Source organism: Gallinula chloropus (genome assembly GCF_964237585.1).
Source record: "Gallinula chloropus genome assembly, chromosome: 8".
Classification (NCBI taxonomy): domain Eukaryota; kingdom Metazoa; phylum Chordata; class Aves; order Gruiformes; family Rallidae; genus Gallinula; species Gallinula chloropus.
Genome location: NC_140093.1, coordinates 7374710 through 7394707, shown reverse-complemented (window position 1 = coordinate 7394707; position 19998 = coordinate 7374710). Strand labels below are relative to the sequence as shown.

Genomic DNA, 19998 nt, shown 5'->3' with positions numbered 1-19998 from the left:
CCTCTAAAATGGCATTTGTTGAAAATATCAGATTTATTTGAACAACAATTGCTTCAAGTTGTGGATAGAAATACTCTTTCTGAAGATTTACTTCCTCTCTGCATCATCGTCGTTCCCTCTGTATCCAGCAGCTTTGTAAAGGAATCATGAGAAAATAACTTGCCAGTTTACAAATCCTTGGTTTTGTGTGTTTGGGTTTGCTGTGGTTTTGCTTTTAAAATAAGCCCTTCTAGTTAGAATTACTTGTGTGGCCAACTTCTAGAAAAAAAATGGCAAAAGCTTTGTAAAACTTACATATATCTCAATCAGCAACCAATTTTCAGCTTTCAACTATTTGCTTTTATTTTGCTAACACAGGTTGCATATGCTGTGTGAATTGGAACATAGTATTCGACCAATGTTTCAGCAACCAGATGGTGACCACAGTAGAGATTCCCTGAACTGGTGTGCTCGTATTGAAATGACCCAAAACTCTTACAGAGCAAAAGAACCCATTCTAGCGCTGCGAAGGGCTTTGCTTAGCCTCAGTAAAAGGTAAGAACGTAATTATTTCTTGTTTGTGTCATATTCTTAGTAACGTTTTTGTTTTCCACATGCATGTTAGAAGAGGGAATATAAAGCAATGGAAATGTATGCTGTAGACAAAAGCAGCCCTCTCCAATATTACCTACCTTCAAAATAGAAGGGGCGAGTGGTTTCTACAGGAAAGGTAAATAGAAATGGGCAAAGAGTATTTTCTGGGTCTAAATGAAAAAAATGTGAAACAGAAGTATTACAAATAATTTTAAATTATCACTATGTAGTATATATATTGTTGAGAAGTTGTGTTTTAACACCTTAAGACTGTAAAGTAGCGTTCATGATTGAAATTTCATTTCTTGCCAAAATATTTCTGCAGCCAAGATTACAGTGAGCTTGTTGGTCAGTGTTGGCTCCAGAGTGCTAGAGTTGCAAGAAAAGCTGGTCATCACCAGACTGCATACAATGCTCTTCTGAATGCTGGGGAATCTACGCTCTCAGAACTTTATATAGAAAGAGCGAAGTGGCTCTGGTCCAAGGTAAAGAAAATAAAAATGGAATGTACTTTCTGTATTTCTTCAAGAAAAAAATGCACACTATCAGTAGATGTAGAACAAAACATGTCAACTGGGCTGTCAGCATGTTCTGATTGCAGTTGAGCCACAGGACATTTTTAACTCTAGCTGCTAGTCATCCTTTTTCTGTATCCGTTGACTTCTGACAGAAATCAGCTGTTGGATCACCTGCCTCTGGCAAAGCAGCCACGGAAAATTTAAATATCTTAATAGTAGACCTTTCCCTAACAGTATCCTTTTAACTAATAGAGGTAGGCACCAAACATGGGAGCAATTCTTGTGGTAAACCTGAAGGGACAACAATGCTGAGATAACAGGGGAATAGAAGAAGCATATGAAGTCAGTAATATTCTGTGCCTACAGCCAAAATGGTGTGGAAAACACTCGGGGACATAGCTTTGCTTTAACAACTACAAAGGAGATGTTTTACATCTGTATATATTTTATGTATACATTTAAAATACGGAAGATGTTTTCCTCTTTCTCTTAGGGTGAGGTTCATCAGGCACTCATTGTTCTCCAGAAGGGGGTTGAGCTATGTTTCCCTGAAAATAAAGCACCGCGCAGTAGCAAAAATCAGCTTATCCATGGTCGGGCGATGCTGCTAGTGGGGAGATTTATGGAAGAAACTGCTAACTTTGAAAGCAATGCGGTTATGAAAAAGTATAAGGTAATTTGATATACTAGTATTAACAAGACAGTAGTTTTGAATAATGATATATCCCTTAAGTAAGCTATCATGATACTCATGATGGTGTGAACCAGTGTCAACATCAATGCGATTAAATGGTGTATCAACGTGTAGGATGGGAAGTAGTTCTTGTTGTTAAGATTTAGCTATCTGAATTAGTTTTAATACATCACATCAGTGCAGGGAAGTCTACAGTTCCCAACAGTAGGAGATAAGAATCCCTAGTATAATTCTTCTAAAGTTAAAAAAGGAACATGGCTTTTTTCTTAAGCGTGCTGAAATTAGAATTCCTCACTCAAGTGTGGGGTACTTTAAATAGACAGTGAGATAACTTGATGATACATCGCACTACTCTTCAGATTTTCTTCACTCTGGTGGATTACTTAGAACTGTGCTTTAAATACGCTTGCAGGCTCTAAAGGACTAGGAAAAAGGGGCAACTGGTACATTTTTCTTCAGTAGCACTATACTGCTGCTTCTTGCTGTGCCAGTGAAATACTGTTTTGGCACTGCTGTTGAGTACTAAACCAGGAGCAGATGCAGATCTTTGTGTTTCTCTGAAAGTGGTATGTCTCCTATCCAGGTTTGGGCATTTGGTACTGTTAATGCTTACTTCTGCCTTACTGATTGAAGTACCTCTGTAAATCATTTAGAGAAAAATCTAACTGATGTATCAAGTCAAATTCAGGTTGAAATAATGAAAAGTAATGACACTTCAGTGAGTTGTATTAAAATGTTAATGCTTAGAATTCTTTACCGTCTAAGTATTGGCACTGTAACCAACCCAGTGTTATTAGAGAATGGATGTTAATGGAAACTACAATCTTTCGTAGTTGAGGAAATTCCATCTTGAATTCTTTTACTGTCTCCAAGTCCAAAATGTATTTTAGGAACAAACTTCTGGTTTGTATAGGCTTTTATCTTGGGCAAAATTACAATGTTTGAAGTTTGAAAGTTATGACTAATAGCTACTAATTTTTTAGTTACTACTAAATTTTGTGCGTGTACTTTGCACAAAGGTAACTAATTAATACAAGGTTCTTAATTCTCTAGATGATTATTATATTTTTTATTTCAATTTCAGCATCCTCTCTACAGTAATTATCTCTTTATTTTTGTTGCAGGATGTTACGATTTTCTTGCCAGAATGGGAAGATGGACATTTTTATCTTGCTAAATACTATGATAAATTAATGCCGATGGTAACTGACAACAAGATGGAAAAACAAGGAGATCTGATTAGATACATAGTTCATCATTTTGGGAGGTTAGACCCTGGGGGAACTTTGCTTAGGTTCTATAGGAGGGTGACTTCTATACTGGGGAAAAAAAAAAAGAATATATTGTACTTCAGTAGTTCACACTGATTCAAATTTTTATGCAACATCATAAAATTAAAAACTGCATGCTTCCTTTTATAAATACCTAACTAATTTTTCCTCTAAGGAGTTTTTTCTCTTGTGCAAGACAGTTAGTTAATTCATCTTCAGTTCTGATTTAAGAAAAGCAAAACCTTTATATATTAGTAAGCTTTTAGTTATTGCATATGCATTAAAATGTCAAACATTGTAAAGTCTAGAATGGAAGGTGAAACTATTAAGGGTGTCAAATGTATAATGCTTCTAATTTATATCATTAACCTGCTGTAATAGAAACATGTAATCACAGGTCTCTGCAGTATGGAAACCAATTCATCTATCAGTCAATGCCAAGAATGCTATCTTTGTGGCTGGACTTCGGAGCAAAAGCATATGAATGTGATAAAGGTAGAATGCTTTTTCCCAATACAAAATTGCTGTGTCATGCTCGTGAATACATGATTGAAAGAGCAATGAAGTATGTTTCCAGCTCTATGTTTAGACTTGTTATCTAGAAAGAACTACTATTACTCTTATAAGCTACATGGATGTAGGAGAGTACTAATTACTGTATTTAAACCTTCCAGAGTTTTAAAAAATACATATATTGAGATAGCAATGTTCCTCAGGTAACTTGATAAGCAGATTTAGGGAAACTCATCTGTTACCTCTTCAAAGTTGTCTTATGAGTAACAAGCAGTGGGTTTGTGTGCGCTTGCTACTGTACAGTGTTTCACTTTGGGGCTTTTTTCCCATTTGTCTTGGTTCCAATAGCTGAAAGAATTTTACTGAAATGGGGTGGGGGGTGGGAGGAAGGATCTGTTGCGGCATGTGAATCTACTACCATAGATGCCTTGTGGGTGGGAGACACTACTTCAAATGGAAACTGCAAACATTGTAGGTCTGTAGTGAAGCAGACAGTTTTAGCTCCTTGATCTTGACCTGGTTCTATATGATTAGGTCAACTGGATCTGGCTGCAGACACATCACTTGCCACTTTCTGCGTTGTTGATGTTCTTATCATGCTGGGCCCTCAGGGGGCGAGAGTGAAGATACGAACAGATGTGCTAAATTCATCCCTTGCAAAGACTGTTTCTTCCCTCTCTACTAAAGAACATTAGAATCCTTTTACTAGGGGAATTGAGTAATTTTGGTTTGTTCTATGCCATTGCATCACTTTAGATGAGTAATAGATGTTTTAGATTAAGACTGTAAGGAAAACTGTTTTGATACTGCCTTTTCCATATTCCTGTAGTCTGTGTTGGTTTATTTCCTAATGTTCTGGCTAGTTAAATAGTATTAAGTCATTTGCTGTGTTAAAAGGAATTTTACAGTAGGAGCTCTTTCTTTTCCTTGAGCTTTTTGGCTTATGGAAATTGCCCACAACACACATCTCTTCAGGCTTGACTTAAATTTCCAATGGAAAAAAAAAGGAACATCATCTTGTCCTCTTGTATTTTTCAGCTAGTCGTTCAGAACGGGTTCAAATGAAAAATGATTTAGCTAAAATAAATAAGGTGATTACAGAGCACACGAGTTACCTGGCACCTTACCAGTTCCTGACAGCTTTTTCTCAGTTAATCTCCCGAATCTGCCATTCTCATGATGAAGTCTTTGCAGTTCTGATGGTGATTGTCGCTAAAGTGTTTTTAGCCTACCCACAGCAAGCCATGTGGATGATGACTGCTGTCTCCAAGGTACCTTGATAAGTACAGCCACACCTTTATTAAGCTTGTACAACGGTTTTCATCAGAGATAAATGTTAATACAACTTTATCTGAAGATGATAAGAAGGTACTGAGAGTTGTATTTGCTGTGATACAGTGTTGTGGAACAGGGTATCAATGCTAATTGCAGTCTAAAGTTTAGATACTATGGTTTAAATGTTCCAAATTAGAAGGCTAACATGCATCCTGACTTGCATGATGGATTAGGAAAGTAGATTTGAGTAACAAATTGGGTAGTTATGGACACTAGATTTTGGTTATAGTAGTTGTAATAATACTCCCAGTTTTATGATAGTGAACTCTGTGCCTTGATTACCATGAGTGCTGATTAGCTGGACAGGAGCTACCAACGTGCATCTGCAGCCCAGAAGGCCAACTGCATCCTGGGCTACATTAATTGTGGTCAGTATATTGAGGGGTGATTCTGCCCCTCTGCTCTGGTGAGACTTCGCCTGGAGTACTGTGTCCAGCTTTGGAGCTCTCAACACAAAAAAGACATGGATCTTTTGGAGCATGTCCAGAGGAGGGCCACAAAAATGATCAAAGGGCTAGAGCACCACTCCTATGAAGACAGGCTGAGAGAGTTGGGCTTGTTCAGTTCAGAGGAGAGAAGGTTCCAGGGAGGCCTTATAGTGTCCTTCCAGTACCTGAAGGGTGTCTGTAAGAAAGTGGAGCAAGAACTGTTCATGAGGGCATGTAGCAATAGGACAAGGGGTAATAGTTTTAAACCTGAAAAGAGGAGATTGAGGTTGGATATTAAGAAGAAGCTCTTCAGTGAGGGTGGTAGATCACTGGAACAAGTTGCCCAGAAACGTAGTGGAGGGCCCATCCTTGGAGATACTCAAGGTCAGGCTTGACGGTGCTCTGAGCAACCTGATCTAGTGAAGATGCTTCTGCTTACTGCAGGGGGGTTGGACTAGATGACCTTTAAAGGTCCCTTAAAACCTTACACATTCTATGATTCTATTAAAACAAGATAGACTTTGTCCTGGTGTTAAAGTCTTTCCAGAGCAAATTGGAGAACATGGTGCATACCATTTCTTTACGGCTGGTGAAATAATGTTCAGGATACATTGTCTCCTTCTTGAATATTGGCCTTTATGGTGTGGAACTCCCAAAAATGGTTTTGGAAAGGAATAACACACATACACACACATCCCACAACCATACCACTTCAGTACTTGTTCAAGTACGAAATGTCAGTTGGAGAACATCCTTCTCTGGATATTAAATGTGACAGTAGAGAAAAGAATATATTCCCGTTGGGTTTGGGGCTTTTTTTAAGTTTCTTTAATTTCTTTGACTGTTGTTTAATAAATTTTAACTTTCCTCTTTTCAGTCATCTTACTCTACACGTGTCAATAGATGTAAGGAAATTCTCAACAAAGCTATTCACATGAAGGAGTCTTTAGGAAAATTTATTGGAGATGCAGCACGCCTTACAGATAAGCTATTAGAACTGTGCAACAAACCGGTACTTACATGCATTAATTTATATATTTTTCTAATAGAATTGTTTAAAAATGTTACACAGGAGCTTTTTCTAATGGCTTTCATTGGTCATTTCATTATATTACTGCAATTTAACAGAAACTACACTGACTTGTAAAAGACTTTTTTTTTTTTACTTAAGAATATTTTTTAAAAGTAGAAAATGGCTCTAAATTGACCACACTGTAAAATATTTCAGTAGTTAAAGTTTCACAGTGCACTGACTTTACATTGTTATGTGCTTTCACGTGTGATGCTTGCCCAGTAACCTGCACAGGCTTTAACTGTGGAAACACGCTGGTGGTGTTCTCATGAATAAATAAACTTGATAAAAAAGACAAAACTAACTAACTAAATTTGTTCGTTGCTCAGTATTTACATCCAGAGTGAAAAATACATGTGCCGTAAAGGCCAGATAGATTTACTTTTGACCACTCCCATTTAATTTGAAATGCTACTTGCATTTTTTATTATTACTATAAGCATTTATGATTTTATTATTTCCTATGAAGGAGCAGTAATATTTAAAGTGCACTTATTATTAACTTCTGAACTTTTTTTTTTCAAGGTTGACGGAAACAGCTCCACATTAAGCATGAGTATTCATTTCAGAACACTTAAGAGATTAGTGGAAGAGCACACATTTAGTGAAATTCTCATTCCCTTACAATCTGTAATGATACCAACTCTTCCTTCAATTCCTGGTACACATGCCAACCATGACCCTTTTCCTGGGTGCTGGGCCTACATTGCGGGCTTTGATGATACGGTAAGCCTCTAACTGCCACCTCACTTTAAAATTCTTACTAAGTAAATATTGCTGCAAATATATCTTAGTTGCCTAGAAATGGAGGAGTAAGTAGTAAAATTTACAATTACTTTAGTGAAAAACGAGTAGCATCTGTTGTAACAGCCTGAGACAGATATGGCTTCTGGGTACTAAGTAAAATTTCGTTCTGAGGTTGTTATGCTGTGGCACCATGGAAGTGCTAACATGATTGGTTGCAGGGGTTTATTAAAGTTAGACACTTCATTTTAGATGATCTTGCTACAGGTGTTAATAAAGAATTTATTATTTTCCTTAGGTGGAAATTCTTGCCTCACTTCAAAAGCCAAAAAAGATCACCTTGAAAGGTTCAGATGGGAAATCTTACATTATGATGTGTAAGCCAAAAGATGATTTAAGAAAAGACTGTCGGCTCATGGAATTCAACTCCCTAATTAATAAGGTCTGATGAGTTAGACAATACTATGCAGCATGTGTACTGACGAGAACAAAATGCCGAACTGTCTAATAGAAAACCCAAAACGTTCCCTTGAGATAAAGCTTACTGGAAGACAAGTGGAGTGTTGCCAAGTATCTTATTTCAGTAAAAATCAGTGGCAATTGATAATCTATAATTTCTTACGGACTTGTGAAAACAGTAATAAAATATAACATCTTGCCAAAACTATTGCTTCTTCAGAGGGAGGGAAAAAACTCAAGGTGGGAAAGGTTATTTCAAGTAACTAAAGAACTGCAGACTTTGTGCTGTCGTGCTTCTTATTTCTTATTCAGGATTTTCTAGTATTTTTAAGGAGAAGCAGGTAAATCCATCTTTTAATACTAAAAGTGCTGCCATACTTATTATTTCAGTTATTGTTTCTCAGATATATGCTTAAGGTTAAGGTACCATGTTTTCCATGAGATTAAAGCAAATTAAAGCATTTCTGAACGCTTTAGTGGTTTCACTAAACCACTTACTTAAAATACTGCTTTTAAGGGATTTAAGCCACATACAAGCTATGCAGTTTGACTATTTTATTGCAAAAATATCTATTTTTAATTTATTTTGAGGAACAGATGAGCATTTTGCTGGCATTTGACCTAGTGCAGACAATGAAGCTTAGAATTTTGAATTCTAGATTGTGACTGGAAAAAAAGATATAGATATGACCGTTAATATTATGGATACATTTTGAGTCTATGTATGTTAGCTGTTAATCTTATTTTCCTTTCATGAGTAGTGTTTGAGGAAAGATGCAGAGTCACGCAGGCGAGAGCTCCATATTCGAACCTACGCTGTTATTCCCTTAAATGATGAATGTGGCATAATTGAATGGGTGAACAACACTGCTGGCTTAAGAAACATCCTGATAAAACTTTATAAGGAGAAAGGTAAAGAAATATATTAGCCTATGGTGAATTTTTTATATATTTTTAAGAGTTTTTAACTTTACTAGTAGATGAGAAGAACGGCAAGGGTCATACTAAATTCTCAAGATGCAGTCATGTATCTTTAACTAATCTGCAATATATTGTTCTTCATATGTGTGGTAGACTTTTAGATGGAAGAGAATGGGTGGTTGCAGTAAGCAAGTTCCCTATGAGAACTGGTAACACAATCATCTTAACACATTCTTTTATACAAAGATGTAAGATGTGTCAGCAGCGTGGGACCGTATGTGCAACACTGAATAATAGAAAGGACTGTGGACTTCTTTAGATTTGATCTGTTGCTTTTTATTTCTGGTATGTTTGTGGGAGATAATTTAGATAACTTACAATTGAATCAAGGTTGAGGGTAATGCAACTTTCCCAGGAATAGATCAGATTACTTTTGAATGTCTTGTTAATAAAGCAAGTTTCTGGTCAGTGCAATATAACTTTGGGAGAAAATTTGGTACATAATCTGTATGGATACAGATGTCTGGGAGTTTGGAATTCCAAATATGAGCCGAAGGCAGTGAATGGCTTTGTGAGGTTGGAAGAGTTTTGTGTGTGTTCCTCCCACTCCACCCCATGGTGATTGGTAAAACTGGTGGTATGTTTGCCAGGTCTTCTCTTTCAGTTAACATGATTTTTTAATTTACTTTACAGTACCCCAACACCAATGTGCTCTATGGGTTGTTTACAACTTGTTTGTTTATTTCAGTTTTATGGAGATGTTGATCTTCTCTAAAATGCCATACTGGAGTACTACATGTAAGGCTTTGGGGGTTTCTTTTGCCTAATTGAGGAGGTCTATTACAGGCATTTATATGACTGGGAAAGAATTGCGTCAGCATATGCTTCCGAAATCAGCACCTTTGCCTGAAAAGCTGAAAATGTTCAAAGAAGTCCTTCTGCCTCGACATCCTCCTGTCTTTCATGAATGGTTTCTTAGAACATTTCCTGATCCCACATCATGGTGAGTGACTAGGATTGGGCTAGCTCAGGAATATCTACTTTTGTGTATTTTATGTGACTGAGACTTATCTGATTCTTATTTCTGCAGGTACAACAGTAGGTCAGCCTATTGTCGTTCTGTTGCAGTTATGTCAATGGTAGGTTACATACTTGGTTTAGGAGACCGTCATGGTGAAAACATCCTGTTTGATTCTTTGACTGGTGAATGTGTGCACGTGGATTTCAACTGCCTTTTCAATAAGGTGAGAAACACCACTGGCTGAACATGCTTCCTATTTTATTTACATGGATGTAAGTTATACATTTCTACTGTCATGGGGGGGGGTCTGTTTTCTCCCCACTTTTTTTACTTTAATATATCTGTGTGTTATCTCTCTGGCTTTGGTTTTTTTTATTCTTCGCAGACTGTTTGCTGGGTACACATGAAGAGTTTGTGATTGCTCAGTATATGGCTTTAATGAAAGCCAGTTTTTTGATTTAGTTGGTATCAGATGAGCTGATATGGCTATGCTGAAATAGCCCAAATTTTAGACTGTTCCTATTTTGTGACTCTCCCGCTTTCCAACCAAAGCTGTAATTGCTACCTTCAGAATTGTGCTGCTGTGAAGTTTCTTTTTTCTCACTTATAAATTCAGCACAAAAATGCCAGTGCTTCTCTAAAAACTAAGAGCAGAAATTGTGGCCAGAGTAGGATTTGGAGTTTTGATGGTTTTTTGAGAGATGCTTTTCATGTGGGACATGTGCTCTTTAATTCAGGTGAGTGAGATAAAGATACTGTTTATTTCTCTTGCTTTCTTTTTAGTAAGCCTAGATCATCCTAGACAACCCTTAAAAAAATGACTTTAAGGTAACTTGCATATTATAAAAGTTAGCATTTTGTATGAGACTACAGAGCAGCAATATATATTTAGAACAAAATTTTATACCCTGTATTGGTATATTAAAACAGGGGATAAAGGTTGCTTGGACATTGGTATCCCTTATTCACTGTACCTTCCCTTTAACAGCTGAGGAGGAATGTGATCAGAGCAAACATCTCTTTTCAGCTAGGCAACTGCCACGGACAAAGATGAGGAAAAACACTAAAAACAATGCAAGTGTTACCCTTTAACAATGCTTAAAATGCTCAGGGCATGCCCTTTTTCTCTCCATGCAAAGGGAGAAACTTTTGAAGTTCCAGAAATCGTTCCTTTTCGTCTCACTCACAACATGGTTAATGGAATGGGCCCAATGGGGACAGAAGGTCTCTTCCGAAGAGCCTGTGAAGTCACGATGAGGCTGATGCGTGATCAGAGGGAGCCTCTAATGAGGTATGGCAACTGGTTTTGCTGCAAACTCTGAAATAGCTTGTCTGTAGTCTATACATCTGAAACAGTAACTGCTGGTCAATGTACTGGTTCCAGCATGTGCCTGTCATGAGCTTAGTCTTACTATGACAAGCAGTTAAATATTAAACAGTGTAACTATTCAGTGCTAACTTTAGACTCCTGTCAGTGTTCTTGTTTTGAAAATGAAATGTATTATATATGTATCTTATCCTTATTTTTATTTAGTGTCTTAAAAACTTTTCTCCATGATCCTCTTGTTGAATGGAGTAAACCTGTTAAAGGGAATACAAAGGCACAGGTGAATGAAACTGGAGAAGTTGTCAATGAAAAGGTTAGTATTAAGCAAGCATAGCAAAAGGTATTCAAATGTAAAAATGTCAGTTATGGTTGCAAGGTGTATATTTTCTAATTAAAACTGAACTGTCTTGTTTTTTCTTTCATTTAAAAATTCCCCTGGTTGTTTCTCCTTGAGTATCTCTGTGTTTATAATTCTTATCTGTAAAGAGAATTTTTATTGATAGGAAATGTAATTTATCTGCTAAAGAACTAAACAAAACAGAGCCTACAGTTCTCTTGTTGGTGTTAGTGAGTCAAGGACAGCATCGACAGAAACAATAGGACACGCGAAGTTCTTGCAAAAATTCTGATTTGTCTCTCTTGCATTAAAAGGAACAGTTAAGAGAAAATAAACATGGGCAATAGCAGAAAAATCAAGGGAGCACTGATAAACACAGCAACTAAGATACGGGTAAACTACAATACTGAAGCTGTATTACAGTAAAGAACTTAACAGAGCTATTTGCGCACAGCAAATCCTCTGTTCTTCAAACAATTACTGAGCAGGCTGTGTCTATATAACCTCTATTTTAGTAACAGCATCACCCACATAGTTGTATGTGGCACTGAAGCAGAACAGAGTTAACCATTAAATGTACAAGTACAGTTGGTATGAGCTGGCTACTCCAGTGGGTTTGGAACAACTCATTTGTACTATCTCAGCACAACATGTTGTTAGTTTTCTTCATTTTCAGTTGCTCATACTTTTCACCTATGTTTTCCAGGCTAGGTATCTTCTTTACTTTTATCCAAAATTCCAAGAGAAAACACCAGGAAAAACTTTATTTGAAAATAATTGTATGAAATAAAGCATTCTAACACTCTTAATTACACTTGCATAGCTTTTCAGTCTTCTCTGGTAATTTTTATTTATAAAAATATAAGGCAAATAACCCATTTTAAAAATTGCTATGAAAAACAGAATATTCTTTATTTTCAAAGTAGACTGATATAAACCTCTAGGCTTTGTATTAAATCAGCATACGCATTTCAAACACATCCTAATCAATACTTTTGTTTTTAAAGAACTGGAAGTTCCTGGATAGTTGCAATACTCTTTTTTCTTTTTTCTTTTTTCTTTGTTTCCAGGCCAAAACACATGTCCTTGATATAGAACAACGGCTGCAAGGTGTCATAAAGACTAGAAACAGAATAAAAGGGTTACCCTTGTCAATTGAAGGCCATGTTCATTACCTTATTCAAGAAGCAAGCGATGACAACCTGCTCTGCCAGATGTATATGGGCTGGGCTCCATATATGTGAAGTTTGCTCACTTCGGAATGATACCATTTACAAATGATGCAGCTATAATATTTGTGAGCAAGTATTAATCAGTGATAACTGGTTAATTGTGATGATTTTTGATTGTAAGCAGTAGAATGGCCTTAAATGAAATCTCTGTAAAATATACAGCACTCGCAGGTATGTTATGAATACACTTGCAGATGTTTAAGATGTTATGACTTAAGTTCTGTATACATATAGAAGGCAGTACATGGGAACTGCTTACAAATTAGACTCTGCAAGTTTCTTACTCTGAAAAAATTTCAATGTTGAAAGTATGCCTTCTTTATAAAGAAGTACTGTATATGTTTGTGAAGTTTTTTTTTTTCTCATTCAGCTTACTTGTCGATTAGAAAACCTGACAGTAAAGTTTTACACTGATATGATGTAAAGTGGTTCTTCCAATTTTTTCTACTCATAATTCAGAGGGGCTTTCTAAAAATAGTATTTCTTTTCAGCTGTAGACCTTGAACCTTGTCTTTTTTCCATCAGGGCTGGCTCTGTCTAGAACAGCATTTGGGATCTTGAATTGTACCATGAGGAAACCCGTGAAGTGTTACGTGTGGTAAATGTGTTTACTTAGCCCTTACCTGCTGTGCTGAGAAACCCTGGTGGAGTAAAGGGGCAAAACAGTGCCTCGGAGCCCAGCGGCATGGCTTGTAACACCAGTGCAGCAGGCAGGGTCTAGGACCTGTGATTCTAACATACATTCCAGCTCCTCAGAGCTCTGAGAGGCTCTCTCCTCGCCCTTGTAACTTACAAGTGTGGCTTGAGGGGGAGCGGTTTTGAAAAGCCTGTTTCAGGTAAAGTGTTTTGACAGGGACAAGAGCAGAGTCATTGCACAGCTTAACTTATGGTCTTGCTTCTCTAGGCATCCAAACTGCTGGGGAAGGGGCACGATACCCTCCCCTGCCCTGCAGCAGTGTCACTGCCGTCTGGTATGGTATTGCTGTTCCTGCAGCTGGGACACCGTGCTGTTACCTGCTGATCCCAGTGCTACCCTGGTTCCGCCCACAGGCTCTACCAGCGCCCAGGGAGCTGCTGAGGCAGGTACTGGCTTCCGTCACACCGGGACTAGAGTTGCCTGCTTGCCCCGGGCCTGGCGTGAGGGCACCGGGGCGCTCCCGGATGCTCCCGCATAGGGCTTCAGGCCGCGCTCGCTGCTCGCTGGCCCCTCGGCGGCGAGGAAAAGGGCGGAGCGCCGGCTGTGGCGCCGGCCCCGCCCCACGCCAGCAGCGCCTTTCTGTCCGCCGCTCTCTATGGTCGGCGCGGGCGGTCTCGCTGTCACTACAGCGCGCCGGAAGGAGGGCGGAGCGTGGCCCGCGGTTGTTTGGGTCCGGTGGGGCTACGCGGGCGGCGAACGGCGGTGGCCATGGGGGTCCCCAAGTTCTACCGGTGGATCTCGGAGCGGTACCCCTGCCTCAGTCAGGTGCTGAAGGAGCATCAGGTAAGCTCTGAGTGCAGCGCTGCTGCCCTGCCACGGGCCCGTCTCCGCGCCGGGGCGGAGGAGGGGGATCCTGATCGGCCCCTCGACGGGGCGAGGGACCGGGCCTGGGGCGAGGGACGGGGCCTGGGCCCTGGCCGGGCTTTGCCTGGGCCGAGCTTGCGAGGCTGAGCCGAGGCCCGCTTGCCGTGAGACGGGTCGGGTCGGGGTAGGCGGCTGTGCCTCCGGCCGCGCCTCGGCGAGACCCGCAGCTCAGAGCGGGTCGAAAGCCGCGGGATGGCGGCGTGTGGTCGCTGGGAAGCGGGCGAGGCTTTCGGAGCCCCCCTGAAAGCCCGAACACCCGCCCTGAGGTCGCCCTTAGCGTGCAGCAGTGCCGGGAGCCAGCTGCCGCCGGTCAGCGACGCAGCTGTTTGCTCTCCTCCTTACGTGCGAGCGATGTGTTCAGAAGCGCCCGAACCTCGCTGTGCCCCGCGGCAGTGCCCAGCCCCGAGCGCTTCCCTCGGCGTGGCGGGGCCCGGCTCCCCCCGGCCCGGCGCTCCCCTTTCGCTTTTGTTTCCCCGGCGGCCGCGCTCCTTCCCCGGCCCGACCCTGGGCACCCGGCGGCCCTTCGCTCCCCTCGGGCAGGCGGCCGTCGGAGTTCCCTCGTTACCGGCCTCGGGAAAGTTACTGCTGCTGACGGCGAATGGCACAGTAATGACGAGGGACAGGTTTTACCGCTCTGCTGCTTCCTTGTTGTCCTGTACGTCAGGCAGTTTGCATTAATAGCGAACAGGAGAAGGACGTTGACACCTTCCCAAGGATAGTGCTGTGAGCAGTCAGATAAATCGTCATCTGGTACCTGTTAGAGTCAAGCTCTTAGCTTTGGATTGTCACATTCAGCTGGTGCTACGGATGTGCTTTTATTGCCTAAATAAGGATGTTCTGAGATGAGTTGGTAATGATTGAAGGCATGTTTGGCTGTTGATACTTTTCTGTAAACAGATAACATTTTAAAAGACTGAATAGGCATTATCTCAATGTGTCTGCCATGCCCTGTTCAAGTGATTCCAAATGCAGATGTTTGACCCTTCCTTCTAGTTTTAAAACTTCGTTCTTTTCTTAGGGTTTGTTGGATTTCACTACAGCATCTTACATGGTCTGGGTAGCAAGGCTTTTCAGCTGTTTTGTTCAAAGCCCGGGCTGCTCCCTGAAATTGGTGGCAGCTTTGAACTTCAGCTGAACTGCAGTGGCTGAGGGAGTCGGCATGTGCTTGCTCTAACCAGGGGAAGAGCAACAGGGGATAGTACTCATGGTACATTCTGAAAGAGGCTCGTAAACAGAAAGCACAACTCAGTACTAATGTCAGTCTTCAGCTTTTTGAAGACTAGGTGGTGTAAGGTAATGTGGAATACTTACTCTGTATAAAAGAGAAAAGAAAACATCTATATTGTTATGTGTAATATGAACAGTAGTATGTATCCTCATTCTTCCTTTTCTGTGCCACATCATTTGAATACAGACTGACCCATACTGGTGTTTAGATTAGGATTTTTTGTTTTGCTATTTCAGAAAAAAAATTACCCAGAGTGAAAGGCAATTGCTATGTAAAACACATGATGATGTTGTAATTTTATTATAGCTGTGCTTCGTAACAGGTCATCCGATTTTCATGTGTATATTGCTTCTGTATAAAAGCTTTAGTTTTCAGTTTTCATCTCTTTAGAATGCTGCCTCTGCAGTGCATTGCTTTTCTATATGTGAAAGTAGTGTCTGTGCAGATGATGTGGTATTTGAGCGTGTGGAGAGCTGTTTGGTTACTAAATTTAACTGTACTGAAGATCATTATGCACAACAAAAGTATTGCAGCTGACTAGAGACCCTTCCCAGTTGTGCCTTTTGTTTCTTCTCTTCATTGTTCTTCATTCTGAAATAATTGTTTCTCTCCTACTTCTGGGTGATAAATACAAGTCCAACAACGCGCCTTTTAAAATCTATGTGGAAATACATCAGCAGCAATGCTACAGGACATCTCAGAAAGTTAGCAGTGCCTTCGTTCAGTTGTAGCAGGAGGATTTTCATGATCAGTCATGTTGGTGGATTAAAGAATAGATTAATTTATTGCAAATTGCTCTTGTGCTTTTTTGGTAGGTTTTTTGCAACAAAAACATAGCAGTCCCTTTGCTTCATACATTTATTGGTGCTTGTACTTTGTGTTGGTTGTATGCATTTGAGAGAGTTTTTTTCCTTTAAAAGAAAGTTGGACTGCTGCAGGTAACACAGAACTAGATGGGGGAAAACCCCCACATTTGGAAAGCGTGAGAAGGAAATTGATGGTATCACTGATAACTCTGCTGGCCACTCTAGACTCATTCATGGCTGTTGGCCTAGCTAAAGAGGCAGCATGCAGTGGTCAGGGTAGGAACTGGCTAACAGGGGAGAGCCCTAGAACTTCTTAAGCTGGTTTGGCTTTTGGAATACTGTTGGAAACTGCACGCTCAGTTTTGTAGTTTGTATTGATTATAGTGCAGCTATGCCCATATCAATCAGGGAAATGTGTGGGGCTATGAAAAAAGTGAAATTCTCTCTTCCTGAAAAGTGTGATTTTCTTGTTTGCTTTTCCCTTATACAATGTAGAAGATTGTGTGAGCACAGGGGACACAAGTCCCGAGGTACCAGAAACAATCAGGATAGGATAAGGAACTGTTCAGCTGACGTTCTTCCCTGGGAGAATCATGATGACAGATTGCAAGTGCAGACAAACCCCTAACAAGTGAAGATATTCTTAACCCATTGGTGTGCAGTAGATTCCAAGGAGGTCTCCCCACCTCAACTTGTTTTCCAGAGTTCATCAATAGGCTCAGCTGTGCCTCAGGCAGCGATTCCATTGCTTCAGCTGTTACCAAATGGGTATAACTGTGCCTTTTACAGATTCCAGAATTTGACAACTTATACCTGGACATGAATGGCATTATACATCAGTGCTCACATCCAAATGATGATGATGTTCACTTCAGAATCTCAGAAGATAAGATTTTTGCTGATGTTTTTCACTATTTGGAAGTACTGTTCCGCATTATTAAACCAAGGAAGGTTTTCTTCATGGCAGTTGATGGAGTAGCTCCAAGAGCAAAAATGAATCAGCAGCGTGGGAGACGTTTTCGGTGAGAATATTTGTTCCTGCTCTGTCAAAGCTTAAATTTATGCTGTGAAAAGTAAAATATGTTGTGAGCGATCAGGCCTTGGATAGTAGCTTTATTTTTAGTTAAATTAAAATGTTACTACTTAAAGTCAGGATTCAAAAAAAGGCAAGTTTGCTTGTTGTTTAGATTTTTGTCTGTGGATGTGGTACTTGGAAGCAGGGGGACCTTTTTTCCCCTGTGAAATTTTCTGTGAAATAAACCTGCAGTGGGGCTCTTGGAGATGTCACCAGTGGCATCATAACCTGTGAGGGTCGTTGGCATTTGTGAAAGCTAATTCTGCATACACCTTTTTGGTAACTGTAGTGGAATGTTCTTTGGTAGTTGTAGAATAGATGAGGCTTCTATTTAAACTCTGGTTTCCTGTTGATGCCAGTTAGCAATCTGGCTGGAATACAGACCTGCAAGTGCATTTCACAGTGTTTAGAATTGTATTACTGTTTTGGGACACGTGGCAGCTTTTGTGAAGATTGCTGTAAGGAAAGCAAGCCAGTGGCCAGACAATACAGGGATGGTGAGTGAAATGCTTCAGAAACGAACTGGGGAAAAGGGACAAGACAAATATTTTCAAGCTGCTGGATTGTTTTGTCTCTTTTAAAGGAAAAAAAAGGAGGTTGAGAGGCAGAAGAGATTGAGGGCTCTAAGTAGATATTTGGAGTGCAATAGAGATAAGGACAAAAACTGAAGATCTTGCTGGCTTTTCTTTTTCTGGTTCTAAAGCATTTATGAAATTCTTGGGCAAGAAAGTCTAGGATTCTATTTGTTTCTTTCTCTGTGATAAATTGTTCATCCCTCCTACCCCTGTGGTATTCCAACTTACTGCTTTGGGATAGTTTTTTCAGATGTTTAGATCCTGAGTATTCCTACTGTTTCAACATTAATTTGCTTTCCTTGTGATAAGCCACTGAAGGATCACCTTGGAATCTAAAAGCAGTGACAGATGGTCATCATTATTAGGGGAAAACAAGGCTGGGTTTAAGCCTTCAAAACCACGTTCAGCTTCTATTTAGCAGTTGAATTTCTCTACCTTTCTACATTTAAAAAAAACCCAACCCAAAACTTCAGAAAGTCAACTATATGTATCTTGTCAGTAAAGCTGTACGTGGGATGTTAAGTTTTGGATAAGATACTTCTTTCTCTACTCCCTTTCTCCAAACTGTTTTGGTTTAGATCAGCAAAAGAGGCAGAGGACAAAATAAAGAAGGCATTAGAAAAGGGAGAAACACTGCCTACAGAAGCACGATTTGACTCCAACTGTATTACACCAGGTAAGATAATTTGTTCATTATTTGCCTGTTTAGATTTATTTGGGTTTAATCTGAATTTTGGCACTATCTTCCTGCCTTAAGGCGCTCTTATTTTTTAAATGGGAGGACAGAATCAATAAAGGCCGAAGTGAGTTTGGAGCACAAGTTTTGATAACTCTTTGTAAGGTTGTAACACTCTTTCATTCAAAGATTTTTTTAGATTTTTATGGGGAAAATGAGACCTCATGGGGAAAAGGAACTGCTGTCTCCTTCCTCTTTTACAGCATTTTCATTTTCTGGTTGGGGTTTTTCGCTGGTGGTGGTTGGTTATTGTGGTGTGGGGTTTGTTTTATTGGGGTTTTTTTCATAAATGCTTTTGATATATAAATGTAATTTTGAATTGCATGCTAAAAGCTTTATGTTTAACTTAGATTTCTGTTTCCAGGAACTGAATTCATGGCCAGATTGCACGAGCATCTTAAATATTTTGTAAACATGAAGATTTCAACAGACAAATCCTGGCAGGGTGTAACAGTCTACTTATCAGGCCATGAGGTCATTCTATTTTGTTAATATTTTATTTTAAACAAATTTTCAATTTATAGAAAAATTCTTACTGGTGAATTTTGGGGTTTTACTATGCAGACTCCAGGAGAAGGTGAGCACAAAATTATGGAGTTCATCAGATCAGAAAAAGCAAAGCCCCATCATGATCCAAATACAAGACACTGTCTCTATGGCTTAGATGCTGACTTGGTATGTGCAATTAAATAATACAAACAGTAGAAGTTTATAAAAGTGTGTATTTCTTTGTTTTCCTAAGTGCTTGGGTTTCTTAAATGTTATTAAACAAGTATGCACTTCTGTGTTCTTGCAAATTTCTGAATTTGTAATGGAAAGAACAGCAACATTTCTTTATAGTGCTCAAATCTTAAAGTAATAGTTAAAAATAATGAAGTAAGACCTTTCTAATATCTCTTTTGTAATAGATTATGCTGGGATTAACAAGTCATGAGGCACACTTTGCGCTCTTAAGAGAAGAAGTCAGATTTGGTGGTAAAAAATCTCAAAGGTGAATTGATTTAACTTTACTCTTATTTTATATGTGATAAAATTAAATCCAAAAGATAGTAGGTCACTAAAACTTCTTAAATTGATTTCATACTAAATTAATAGTCTTTTTTTGTGTTAGAAAATACATGAAATTAGAGAAATGGACTTGTTAAATTGTGCATTTGAATTCACTTACATTAAAAAAATTGATCCTGCCAGGTGATTAAAAAAAAATTAACTGCTTAGGGCTTTGGTGTGTTTTGCTTCATTCCTCATACTGTGAACAGAGCAGCCCAGGCTGTACCAACATTGTTTCCATAATTACCTTGTGCAGCTATTGACTTCTTAAAATGTGTTTATGTCCCTGAGATTTTGTGCATGTAAGTGAACTACTAGAATATTCAATTAGTAAAATCTTTTGCAGTGGGTGACTGGGTGCTCTTACTCTGGATTTGCCCCTTTGAACTAACATTTGGGCTGTAATCAGGCAGAAAAGGTGACTTGTTGCAGAACTGTGTGTGTACATGGAGCTTTTCTGAAATAATAGAAAGATGAATTTTGTAACCATTACTCTGGTTGGGCCCGTCTTTCAAGGGCCTT

General features: G+C 39.4%; 2 protein-coding genes across 3 annotated transcripts in view; both read left to right on the top strand.

Moving 5' to 3' along the window:
- ATR (ATR checkpoint kinase) overlaps positions 1–12688 on the top strand; it is a gene marked incomplete at its 5' end in the record, with an annotated part of 38746 nt that extends 26058 nt beyond the window's left edge. For both annotated transcript variants that reach the window (XM_084267383.1, XM_084267382.1), the window contains 15 exons: positions 358–534; positions 899–1058; positions 1585–1764; positions 2910–3052; positions 3454–3551; positions 4608–4840; positions 6210–6344; positions 6930–7130; positions 7447–7590; positions 8369–8519; positions 9375–9531; positions 9619–9772; positions 10689–10840; positions 11084–11189; positions 12284–12688. In XM_084267383.1, the coding sequence (XP_084123509.1) occupies positions 358–534; positions 899–1058; positions 1585–1764; positions 2910–3052; positions 3454–3551; positions 4608–4840; positions 6210–6344; positions 6930–7130; positions 7447–7590; positions 8369–8519; positions 9375–9531; positions 9619–9772; positions 10689–10840; positions 11084–11189; positions 12284–12457 (2365 nt within the window). In that variant the 3' untranslated portion in view covers positions 12458–12688. The remainder of the gene's footprint in view (positions 1–357; positions 535–898; positions 1059–1584; positions 1765–2909; positions 3053–3453; positions 3552–4607; positions 4841–6209; positions 6345–6929; positions 7131–7446; positions 7591–8368; positions 8520–9374; positions 9532–9618; positions 9773–10688; positions 10841–11083; positions 11190–12283) is intronic.
- A 1162-nt stretch (positions 12689–13850) lies between these two features.
- XRN1 (5'-3' exoribonuclease 1) overlaps positions 13851–19998 on the top strand; it is a gene marked incomplete at its 5' end in the record, with an annotated part of 30200 nt that continues 24052 nt past the window's right edge. The window contains 6 exons of the mRNA XM_084267355.1: positions 13851–13925; positions 16830–17062; positions 18269–18366; positions 18791–18900; positions 18991–19101; positions 19335–19417. Coding sequence (XP_084123481.1) covers positions 13851–13925; positions 16830–17062; positions 18269–18366; positions 18791–18900; positions 18991–19101; positions 19335–19417 — 710 coding nt within the window. The remainder of the gene's footprint in view (positions 13926–16829; positions 17063–18268; positions 18367–18790; positions 18901–18990; positions 19102–19334; positions 19418–19998) is intronic.